This window comes from Stegostoma tigrinum, chromosome 1 (genome assembly GCF_030684315.1).
Source record: "Stegostoma tigrinum isolate sSteTig4 chromosome 1, sSteTig4.hap1, whole genome shotgun sequence".
NCBI lineage: Eukaryota > Metazoa > Chordata > Chondrichthyes > Orectolobiformes > Stegostomatidae > Stegostoma > Stegostoma tigrinum.
Window position 1 is genome coordinate 16,774,111 of NC_081354.1, and position 12,256 is coordinate 16,786,366.

Genomic DNA, 12,256 nt, shown 5'->3' on the forward strand with positions numbered 1-12,256 from the left:
GCACGTCTTTGGACTGTGGAGGAAACCCCAGCACCCAGAGGAAACCCACGCATACCCGGGGCGAATGTGCAAACTCCGCACAGACAGTCACCCGGGTCCCTCATGCTGTGAGGCTGCAGTGTTAACTGCTGAGTCACTGTCCCGCCCCAATGTAGTTGTAGTTTTGAAAATTTTCCTTGTGCAAATTAGCTGCCGCATTTCCCACAATAGCAGTAACACTTAAAAATTATTTCAAGTTATGAGGTGATTTTTCCATGTTGTGAGAATCACAGCAATTTGTAATGAGTGCATTGTCAATGTATTCCCTCAGCCACTTTTTTAAAATATAAAAGCAAACTATTTTGATATATTTTCCACCAATTCAGTTTTTCAAACTGCCTTGTTCAAATTTTATTGAGTAATGTTATGGAACAGAGAAACATTTGATGTCTAATTTTACTTTAAATTTCATTGTGACTTGTGACTTTTTTTATTTGTGTTTTCTTGTATTATGTTCATTTTCTAAGTTAATAGTTTATGCCTGCTATTTGGAGTTTTGCTTTTCACTGGTATTTGATCAACTTTTTCATACAGATTAATTTGCTCTGTGTTTGCAGCTTATGAGTAAAGAAACTCCAGCATCAGTTGGGAATGATGCTTATCTGGATCTAGATCGTCAGGTAGGAGCCTGGTCATATAATTTGTCAATTCAACTCCTGTTGAGCCTGTTTTGCAGTAAACTCACATTATAAGTACGCGTCTGATCATTGTATTGTCGGAAGAATGTACTCATTAGAGTGACTACTCAGAGGTATTTATAAGGATGTTGCAGGAATATGATAGGTACTTTTTAAAATAAATTGAATGAAGGGCAGGCTAAGGGGAGATTTAATTGATGTATGTAAAATAGATGGGAACTTCCTACTGAGTCTATTTCCATTATCAGAGATATGAATAATTAGGAGATGTAGATGTAAGGTGGAAGGATTTGGTGGTGGGGTGGGGGTTGCCTCAGCTGTGTATTTCCTTTTCACCCAGAGAGTGATCAGGATATTGAACTGGCTTCCTCAATCTACTTTGTTTTAAAAAAAATACTCATTTAGATATGCACGAGCTGGAAGTTGGGATTAAATTTGGTAACTCTACTTAAACTGGTATGGACACAGTAAGATGAGTAGTTTCCTCAATGCCAGAAACTTTCCTATTCTATAACGAGCTTAAGGCCAAAAATATGGAATCTTGTGCATAGCAAAATTGTAAGGCAAAGATTTCTAATAATTTTAGATGTAAGAAATCTCATGAATTTATCGTCTGTAGACGAGCTATCAATCTCTGCATCGTGGTATTTAAACAAGGCTACTTTTCTTTTGTATTCTTATTAGTTGAAGAAAACTACTGAAGAGCTAAATGAAGCATTAGCTGCCAAGGAGGAAATTTCTCAAAGATGTCATGAACTGGACATGCAGGTACAGTTGCATTGTTCAATTAATTGTCAAATTTGACTTTGGTCCACAGTTAGTTTCTTAAATGGATGGCATTTGATACCTGTTTTAACACTATCTAAGTAAACACTTAGTTCTGAAGATGTCCTGCCAAAATGTTTCAGGATATTAAGGGATGGACAATACATATATGGCCTAGTTGGTGTCACTCAAAATTTAAATTAGAAAAAAACATTTTGGAGTAGCAAAATAAAGTAGTATGCAAAATTTCTCATACTGCTGTCTGAATATAACACAGGCAATGAATGGTGCTCCAAACTTGCTTGAAAGTAGAGGTTATTGACAAGTTTCATACTATTTTTGCTTTTTATTTTTGTTCTGAAGGGTATGCTGAAAAGAAATGTTGGTAGTTTTTGCAGGAAGATTATGAAGGAATTAGTTTGAATTAGCATGGGTCCAGTGCTGAAACAGCAAAAACAAGCAGGTGACTGAGAATTTTTTCTGATTAGTTGAGTGCAGAGTTGCCGAAATGTTGAATGCATGGACCGGCAGAATTAGAATCTAGGCTAATAACTGGTGTGACATGCCAGTTCTGAGAATCCTGGATTTGCAAAGTGTTGAGATGAAAGTGTCAGACAGATGCTTGAGCTGAAATCTTGGATCAGCAAGTCACATTCCACAAAATATGTGGGTTATTAAAACTGTAGCAATGATGTAATGTTGGTTCAACAGAGTGATCTCGAAATGGAAAGCTGTAGTTTATTTTCTGCTTTCACTCGTGAGGAAAAAGGATGAGAGAAAATTCATTCAAAGTTATTTGAGTGTGGAATAGTATGCCCAATTAAATGGCTGAATCACTGACAAGTTTATTTTTAATAGAATATTGGATAGAGATTTGGAGTAGGAAGATAGGTGATGGATAAAACTGTAGATGTTGGCTGAACGGAGAATTACATTTTGCTAATTGTCATTCAATGCACAAAAATAGAAGAATTAACTTTGGGCAACAGAAATTATATTAGTAAAGGAACATGAATTGGGAAGATCCTTAATACAGTGGAAGATTGTGATGAAGAGTAGCAATGCTCTTTGTCTAAATGAATCTTTACTTTTCCACATTGAGAGACTGAAAAAATTTCAAGGAAAAATGATATTTTGGATTTTAAGGTTGAGCAATTAAATTTCAAAGGAAAATATTACCTCTATAGAGGTATTGGTTCGGTCATATTTTATGTGCTGCATACAGTTCTCTGCATTCTTTTATAGCAAGGTTGTTGGCCATAGAACTGTCACCAAATTATGGCAAAAGGATTCAAAAATGAATGCTTTTTTTAAATTGGGAAATTAAATGTGGATTTAATAGAGGTTTTCAAAATATGTAAGTATGGAGAGTTAAATGTTAATTTCAAAAACTGATGAATCAATTTTGTAGATTAGCGTTATCACTGGAAGAACCATGGTGAAAGTTAAAAGTCTACTGCCTGTTGGTTTCTTGATGAAAGGATTGCTTTATCATAAACAAGTAATGTTTCGATTACAAATAGTTTCAAAGAGAATTAAATATAACTTTGAAGATGAAGAATACAGCAGGAAACATGGAGCAGTCCGGAAACTGGGAATTAAAGTAAACAGCTGTACATGAACAGATAGTATTTGTTTAGGCAGGCATAACAGGACAAATTGATTTATGCTACAATTTTCATGATTCTCATATTTTGAAATAAGACATTATCTGGGCATAGTTGCCATTCTACTTTAATTACAATCTAATTTGCACATACAGAGCTGTGTTCGTACGCAAAAGGGCATTATCTAAGTTGCAACAGAGGCCTGTGTTCTAGAATGCAGTGAACAAAAGGCATTGGTTGAGGGCAGATCAGTAACAAAGCAGGGGAAATGGAACAAGTATAGAGTGCACAAGGACACATTTCCTTATTAGTTCTTACATTGGATAAAACCCTTGGATTCTGACGTTGTCACCTCATGCACTAAAAACATCAAGAGTCATCTTTTGTTATTCTATGGGTTTTGCCAAGCAATAAACTTCTGAAAGCTAAATACAGATTGAGCATGGTTTAACTCATCTGGCAGTCTACATTAAAAGATAAATGCATTTCATTTGTTAGATTCGATCTTAAATAGGGTCTATAACGTGAATAGAAAATAGAAGATTCCAACATCACACCAAGTCTCATTCATCCTTGAATGAAGGAGAGACAGAAAGTGCAAAGTCTGTTGTGGAGTTGTGCATATTGATCTTCATTAACTTGAGAATAAAGTTTGTAATAGTTAGCATTTTTCTTTCTTGTGGGGAAGCTTAAAACAAATATCATTGAATAGCATTCATGGGTTCTGTTTTTTTTTTCACCTGCCTTGTTCCTTTTCATTCTTTTGTCAATCTCCCCTTTCTCTTTATGCTTGAGCCGCATGACAGAGTTTGCTGAATATATTAGAAGTCTTTTTTATGATGTCACACATTGCCATTATTTGGCTTAGCCTACTTCCAGGAACTTAGTGTTAGCACATTTTAGCTTGGATATCAAGGATGTAAGTTTTTGCATGCTTTATTAACTGTTATGACCCACAATATTTCACAATCCTATTCGCTTAACTGAAATTTTGGTTTTCCTCTGCAGTTTACATAAAGAATACTTTCGAGTAAAGTTGCCATAATCTTACTTGACCCTATGGCTGCTCTCTCATTGGAGAAAGATGACTGGCAGTTTAACCTGAGGGTCGCTCCTCAGGTGAGAGGAGAGCCTGAGAGGGAGAATCCTTCATGGTAGTCTCAGTCGATTGTGGGAATTTAACCCATGCAGTTGGCATCACTGCATCACAAACCGGCCATCCAGGCAACTGAGCTAAACCGACCAGCTGTAGATTAGATAAGTACTGAATAAATTAAAATTGAGAGAAAATGAGCTATAAGTAGATGGGAAGTGCTAACGATGTTAGACTCAAGAACAACAAAGTAGTAAGACTTAATGGAGTATATTTAAAGCTGCTGAGGGCAATAGAATAATTCCTACAAGCTATATTTCATCCGGTTATGCAAGTGACTAGGTGCCGGAATACTGTCATTTGTTAAGGTGCTACGTGTGTTCAAAGAGAAAGCCACAGCTACCCTAGATGATTACAGACCAATCACTTTCACATGAAAATTTTGAAAATGTCTAGATACATCACAATGAGAAACGTAATTAGAAGTGTGTTATGTAATTTTTAGGAGGCAACATGCCTGAGAAGGCATATTGGATAGGGGAAATGCAGTTCATAAAGTGTACACAGTTTCAGAAATTCTGTACTGTGGAATTAGGAGGGTAGAAAATTTGATCAAAAACTATTTAGAAAATAGTTAGGATCTGAGAGCAGTTTGTGTAATTGAGAGGGTCTGACATGATTTTGCTTGGGGACCACCAGTATTTAGTGTGTATCAATGATTTGATGTTGGACGAGAGAGATTGGTGTCCAGATTTGTTGAAAATGTTAAAAGCTGCAACAAATTAATTTTGCAGACCAATAGGAGGTGCACAGAGAATTTGATAAGATGTGTAATGACTGAAAACTCCCAGGTGGAATTCAGTTCACAAATGTTAAAAATATCACATTGTGATAGGCATAGAGTATAAAAAAGAAACGCTGTGATGTATTTCAAAACTTTACTTGAAGCATTATGCATCATTTTGTGCTTCATGGTATTAGAAGGAAGTTGTGTCAAATAGAGAGTACAGCCTGAATAACCTGGGATCCTCCTGAAATACTAAGTGATTTGGAAAAATAGATAGGAAGTGTCTCTTGCTAGCGATGGAAGAGTCTAGAACAATGTAACATATATGCACCATTAAGGCAAAGCTTTAAGGCACAACACTAGAACGACTTATTACACAGAAAACTGTAGGATAGTCGGATGCACTACCAGAATTAGTGATTGACGTGGCAACAAAAAAAGCATTTTAAGACCTTATATAACATGCAGAGTTTCAGAAATCCTTCAATAAAGTGTCAGATTTAAATGGAACAAATTGAATTTTAATAGTAGTTAGGAAGTTGAGAGCTGTTTTTTGAGTAGTTGACGTATTCCCACAGGCTTGGCTTTGTAACCACTTCTGTTTCCTGTGTACTGTGGTAAACAAAATTACAATAAAGCGTATGAGATTGGTGCAAATATATAAACTAAACGTCTGTGCTCATTTGGATGATTGACATCGACACAGACTGTTGGGGCCTAACAACCTTTTTTAGTCCTGTAACCTCTATGTAATTCTACATGTCAGTTTGAATGTTATTGAAAAGTAAGTGTGAAAACATTTATGGTGGAGGATTATCTTCGGTCTGACTGATAGTGATGGCGTCCCAACAATTCTTTGACAAATGTATTTTCATATTCAGTTATTTACTTCTATTGAATTTTCATTATATAACGTAGCAAAATTCACTATTACTGTAGTGACTGAAGTAATGCATCTTGTCCCAACATCAAAGTAATCCACGCTTTGTTTCAGTAGATCTGTTACTTAACTAAAAATTGTAATATTTTAAGTAAGAATAGATTTTTAATGTAGACAATAGTGAATAGGTATATGAGCTTTACGCAGTACATTAATCTGCAAGTTCAGCTTACATTTATAAACTAAGCTTCCTTCTTGTATTTCTCCTTTCAACAGCACAACTGCAGATACAATGATGCTTTCTTGTCGAAGTGCATAATGACAAAGGGAGCTTTCACATAACTCTAATTTTCCTTGATTTCAGCAAGGTTTGGATGCTTTGTCCCTAAATCATCTATCGTGTACAGTTTTACTTGTTTGCTCATTTTTCCTCTTTTCTATGTCCTGTTTGAAATTAAATTTTAACATCCTTGAACTTTTTGCCTTGCTTTGAAGGCATACCTTTCTCGAGATGTGATTACTAGACTGAAATTAGAATGCAATGAACTAGAAGAAAGGGTAAATCTATTCTTTATCTTGTTGATTTGTAGCATGCAGCTGGAGCAATGTGTTAATACTACCCTTATTGTATTGCTAACTAATACTGCTTTGGTTGTCTGTTTGTTTGCGTTTTGCCTTTCCCAGAAATGATAGGATGTGACTTTAACAATTGATGGCACTTTAAAAGAATAGCTGCTTAGAATTATAGGCCCCATATTTGCAATGTTGCAGGGAGGTTGCAAGATCGTATGGGTAACTCACTAACATCGGGGTTGCAGAGGTGCTGCCCAATTTAACTTGATTATGAGAGACAGCAGGAACTGCAGATGCTGGAGCATCTGAGATAACTAGGTGTAGACCTGGATGAACACAGCAGGCCAAGCAGCATCAGAGGAGCAGGAAGGCTGACGTTTCGGGCCTAGACCCTTATTCAGAAGGAGGGTCTAGGCCCAAAACACCAGCCTTCCTGCTCCTCTGATGCTGCTTGGCTTGCTGTGTTCATCCGGCTCTTAACTTGATTATAATTTGTTTTATTCATCTCTCACCCAGCAGCCAACCAAACTGAATGGTTAACAAGCAAGAAAACCAGTAGTGTGAATTTAGGATAGGGATTCTGGGAATATTGTCCAGCGATTAAAAGGTGGGGGAGAGACATGAAGATCAGGGCTTGGGAGGCGGACTATTGCAGGGGAAGGATTGGGATAGAGAGGTTGCCATTGTAGGAAATTTGGCAATTAAATGTGGGGGATGTCATGGATAGTGAGGAGGAAAATAGTGGCCGCTTGGCAAAAATGAGGCTTAAAGATTCTGTGAAGAATTGGGAGAAGCATGCCTGCTCCACAACTGGCATCTTGCATGACACGCAGCTTGCCTTTGTAAAATGGTAATGGCTGTGTATATGATGAATTTGGAAATTGTTCCCATTTAAATATTGTGTAAACTCCTCCCCTGACCCTCTGTTGCTTATTGGGAGAAGCTTAACATCAAGGCCTTTGAGTTTTGGAGTAAAGGAGGCATTTTAGTTCACTACACACAGCTTTCTGATATGCTTGTATGTAATCCCAATCCCCAGCCATTGTTGTATATCAGAAATTAACACAAACTGAAGATTTTTTAAGTCGGGCAGAACAATGATAGATGAAATTTAATGTGGTTTATAAAACAATGTGCACAGGAAGGAAAATTAAATTGAAAGGACAGTTGACAATGTTGAACTACTCAGTTAAAAAAGTGAAATGATGAGGACAAGAACAACAACTTGCATTTATATAGTTTCTTTAACTAGCAATGAAGCATTCCAAGCTATTTATAGCAATTTTTGTCAGATGATTTTCCTATGGAGCCACATAGGCAATGTTACACTGATGACCACATGTTTGTCAAACGTTTGTTGAAGAGCTGTCTTAAAGTACAGAGAGGAGATTGAGATTTAGGATGGTAATTCCGTGTTTTAGGGACTAAGCAGCTGAAGAGCTGGCTGCCATTGGTGAATGGTGAATGGTGGAGGCGATGTAAATTGAGGATGTGCAAGACGTCATATTGGACACTTGAGCGCTAGAGGAGATTACAAAGATAAGTGGGAACAAAATAATGGAGAAATTTGATGTCCGGGATAGTGATTTTGAACTAAAGGCATTTCTAGACTAAAAACCAGTGTTGGTTAGTCACCTTGGGGTTCTGGGTGATTGGGATTTCCTATGAATGGAGGTGTGACAGCTGAGTTTTGAATGAGCTTAAGTGTATGGAAATGAGGAAACTGGTCAGGAAAGCTTTAAAAAGTTGAGCTTGTAGCCCACAGGAATCATAGATGTGTCTTTCAGCTAGAGATGACCTGAAGCAAGTGCAGTAATACCATCTTTTTGGTGGCTACATTGTTGAATTGGCAACTCTATTCATTGTTACAGCCTGGTTCAGTTGATAGGAGGACAGTGGATAATGAAGTAACTGAAATTGTTTCCCCATCATGACTAAGGAGAATAGTTTGTCATGCAAAAGCTGCGCAGTGGACTATAGGACAATATTTGCTGGTCCAGTCATGGCAGATATTATCCATTGAGTCAAATAAGTGTCCTTCCCAACATTTGCTGTTAATTAAACACCGCGTACAACAGGACCAAGAGTAATATATCCAAATTTGCTGATAATGGGAAGTTAATTGGGAGTGTAAGCCAGGAGGAGGCTACAAAGAGATCCAGTGACACATAAGCAAGTTGACAATTCAGTGGACTATAATGTGGGGAAGTATGAAGTTAACTTTTGTAAATATGGATAGAAAAATGTGGTCTTTTAAATGTTGAGGTGCAGAGAGACATGGGAGTTCAAGGAAAGCAGGAAATTAGCATGCAAGTTCAGCAGCTAATTAAGCAGCTGATAGCTTGTTATTGTTTATTGCGAGTGGACTTGTGTACCAGATCCAGGCTTACTACAATTTCATCAGACTTCAGTAAAACAGTTCATAAATGCAATGCACAGTTTTGTAAGTCCAGGAAGAACGCAAAACACAAAAATACCACAGATACTAGAGAAAGTCAGAAGATCTGGAGCTTCTGTGGAGAGAGAAACCGTGTTAATATTTAGAGTCCAGTGACTCTTCTGTAAAAAGGTGACAGTCACCAATTTTATCCTGTTTAAAAAGTAGAGATGAGCAAGTGGAACAAAGGGCAGATCACAAAGTTTTAGGGAGATCAGAGTTCAGTGGTGTCATATAACAAAACGCAAAGGAAATGGAGAAGGTCTGAAACCAAAACCATGAAAAACAAGATCCAGACACTATCTTTGCAGGAGTGCTGCAGGACTGGGGCATGGGAGGAATTGGTATATTATAATGTGAAGGAGTGTTCATAGTCTGAACCTGTTGAACTCAATGTTGAGCCCGAATAGTTGTGAAATGCCTAAATGGAAAATAGTTTGTGTTGAAATTCTGCAGTAGGCCGAAGACAGAAAAATGAGCATGAGATCAGAATGGTATAATGCTGTCAATTAGATTGAAGAAAATACATATAAATCGCTACTTCACCTAGAAGCAATGTTTGGAGCACTGGAACAGTGAGACAGCAGGAGGTAAAGGAGCACATACCATTCCTTTGCCAATTAAATGGGGAAGTGCTGGGGAGGAATGAGAAATGAGGTGTCAGGGTGATGGAGGAGTGGGCCTCAGTGCCTTTGAAATGCGAACAGATTAGGGGAGGTGATGACCCAGTGGTATTATTGCTGAACCATTAATGCAGAGCACCAAGGTAGAATTATTGGTACCTGGGTTCAAAACCTCCCATGGCGGATGGTGGAATTGAAACTCAAAAAAATCTGGAAGTAAGAGTCTAATGATGACCATTACCGATTGCTGGGGGAAAAAGAAGACTTTTGGTTCAGTAATATGTTTTAGGGAATGATTCATGAGACCATAAAATATAGGATCAGATATAGGCCATTCAGCTCAACAAGTCTCTTCTGCTGTGTGATCATGGCTGATCTGTTTCTCAATCCCGTTCTCCTCCTTTCTACTTATAGAAATATAATTATAGACTATTTTCTAAATGGGGAAAGGCTTTGGAAATCTGGCATACGAAGTGACTTGGGACACCTACTTCAGGATTCTCTTGAATTAGCTTTATTGTCATGTGCTCAAATGCATACAGTGAAAATTGTACGAGTTGCTGCTTAAGGCACCATCTTATGTACAAAAGTCCCAAAGTACAGCTTCTTCAGTTACAGTTCTTAGAAAAATAGATTTTAGGAAGAAAATAGAAAATGGAGAAAGAAAAAAAACAGTTGAGAACAAAGGTCTTCCACCCCAGTCCATGCTCGCACCTAGCCTCAAGTCCGTACCAGGCCTGGACCCTTAAGGTTCACATACAGGTTTAGTTGGCAGTTACCATTCACTTCAAGTGTCTAGAATACAAGAGCAGAGAACTGCTGCTAGTCAAAATCCTATCTATCTTTATCTTAAATGCATTCAATGACATGGCCTTCGCAGCCCTCAATGAGTTCGACAGATTAGCCACCCTGTGGCTGCAGAAATTCCTCCTCATCTCCATTGTAAAGAGTTGTCCCTTAACTGAAGCTGTGCTTTTGAGTCCTAGTGTCTCCTAGTGGAAACATCTTGTCCAGGTCCCTCAATATTCTGAAGTTTTTTTTTAATCAGACTACTCCTCCCCCCCCCACCCCCACCCACCCCATCCTTCTAAACTCCATTGAATGCAGACCCACAGTCCTCAACTGTTGCTCATATGACAAGCCGTTCATCCCTGGGTTTGTTGCAAACTGCCTTTGGATCCCCTCCAATGTCAGCACATCCTTCCTTTGGATATAGGGCCCAGAATTGCTTGCAGTAATCCGGATCTGGTCTTACTAGATCCTTATACAGCCTCAGCAGCAGTTCTCTGCTCTTGTATTCTAGACACTTGAAGTGAATGGTAACTGCCAACTAAACCTGTATGTGAACCTTAAGGGTCCAGGCCTGGTACGGACTTGAGGCTAGGTGCGAGCATGGACTGGGGTGGAAGACCTTTGTTCTCAACTGTTTTTTTTCTTTCTCCATTTTCTATTTTCTTCCTAAAATCTATTTTTCTAAGAACTATAACTGAAGAAGCTGTACTTTGGGACTTTTGTACATAAGATGGTGCCTTAAGCAGCAACTCGTACAATTTTCACTATATGCATTTGAGCACATGACAATAAAGCTAATTCAAGTGAATCCTGAAGTAGGTGTCCCAAGTCACTTCGTATGCCAGATTTCCAAAGCCTTTCCCCATTTAGAAAATAGTCTATACTTATATTTCTATAAAAGTACATAACCTCATACTTTCCCATATTGTATCCCATCTAATACATTTTTGCTAGCCTATCTAAGTCCTTCCAAGGTTCGCCACATCCTCAACGCTACTGGTCCTTCCGACTCTCTTTGTGTCATCTGTAAAATTGGCAACAAAGCCCTCTGTTCCTTTATCTGGAATGTTCATGTACAATGTGAAGAGTTGTGGTCCCAACACAGATCCGTGCAGATTTCAGTTAGTCACTGGCTGTCTTTCTCGGAAAGAACCCTTTATCCCCATTCCCTGTCTCCTGCCAGCCAGTCAATCCTTTATCCATTATCCACCTTACCCCTAAGCATGGGCTTATATCTAATTTAGCAGCCTCCTAAGTAGCACCTTGTCGAGAAATCCAAATAGATCATTTCTACTCTATCTCCATTCTCTAACTAGTTGGTTACCTGTAAAGAATTCTGATGGATGTGCCTGACTTGAGCTCCCCTTTGATAAAGCCATGCTGACTGTTATACCATGCACTTCTAAGTACACTTCATCCTCATCCTTATTAATGGATTATAAAATTTTGCTAATGACTGAGCTCAACCTAACCAGCCTATGGTTTCCTATCTTCTGCCTCTCTCCCTTCTTGAAAGAGAGCTGTTACATTAGCCATTTTCCAGGCCTCTGGGATCCTCCCTGACTCTAGTAATTCATGGAAGATTACCACCAATGCCTCTATTATCTCCTTCACAGTTCTGGGCTGTTGCCCATCTAATCTGGGTAATTTATCCACCTTCAGACTTTTCGGCTTCCTGTCACTTTCTCCTTAGTGATATCCATGATACTCACCTATGCCCCCGACTCCCTTGAAGTTACAATAGACAATAGGTGCAGGAGTAGGCCATTTGGCCCTTCGAGCCAGCACCACCATTCACTATGATCATGGCTGATCATCCACAATCAGTATCCTGTTCCTGCCTTATCCCCATAACCCTTGATTCCACTATCTTTAAGAGCTCTATCTATCTCTTTCTTGAAACTATCCAGAGACTTGGCCTCCACTGCCTTCTGGGGCAGAGTATTCCATATATCCACCACTCTCTGGGTGAAGAAGTTTCTCCTCAACTCTGTTCTAAATGGCCTACCTCTTCTTTTTAAA

The 12,256-nt window shown here is 38.5% G+C and overlaps 1 protein-coding gene across 6 annotated transcripts in view; it reads left to right on the forward strand.

Annotated features, from left to right (window-relative positions):
- hook3 (hook microtubule-tethering protein 3) overlaps positions 1 to 12,256 on the forward strand; it is a 92,164-nt gene that overhangs the window by 26,744 nt on the left and 53,164 nt on the right. For 4 of the 6 annotated variants that reach the window (XR_009447247.1, XM_059654777.1, XM_059654798.1 and 1 more), the window contains exons 7-9: positions 597 to 659; positions 1,362 to 1,445; positions 6,305 to 6,367. Coding sequence is in view for 5 of the 6 variants with exons in the window: in XM_059654777.1 (XP_059510760.1) it covers positions 597 to 659; positions 1,362 to 1,445; positions 6,305 to 6,367 (210 nt within the window). In the remaining variant the exon portion in view is untranslated. The remainder of the gene's footprint in view (positions 1 to 596; positions 660 to 1,361; positions 1,446 to 6,304; positions 6,368 to 12,256) is intronic. The other 2 variants (XM_048522395.2, XM_048522638.2) reach the window with 1 other exon arrangement.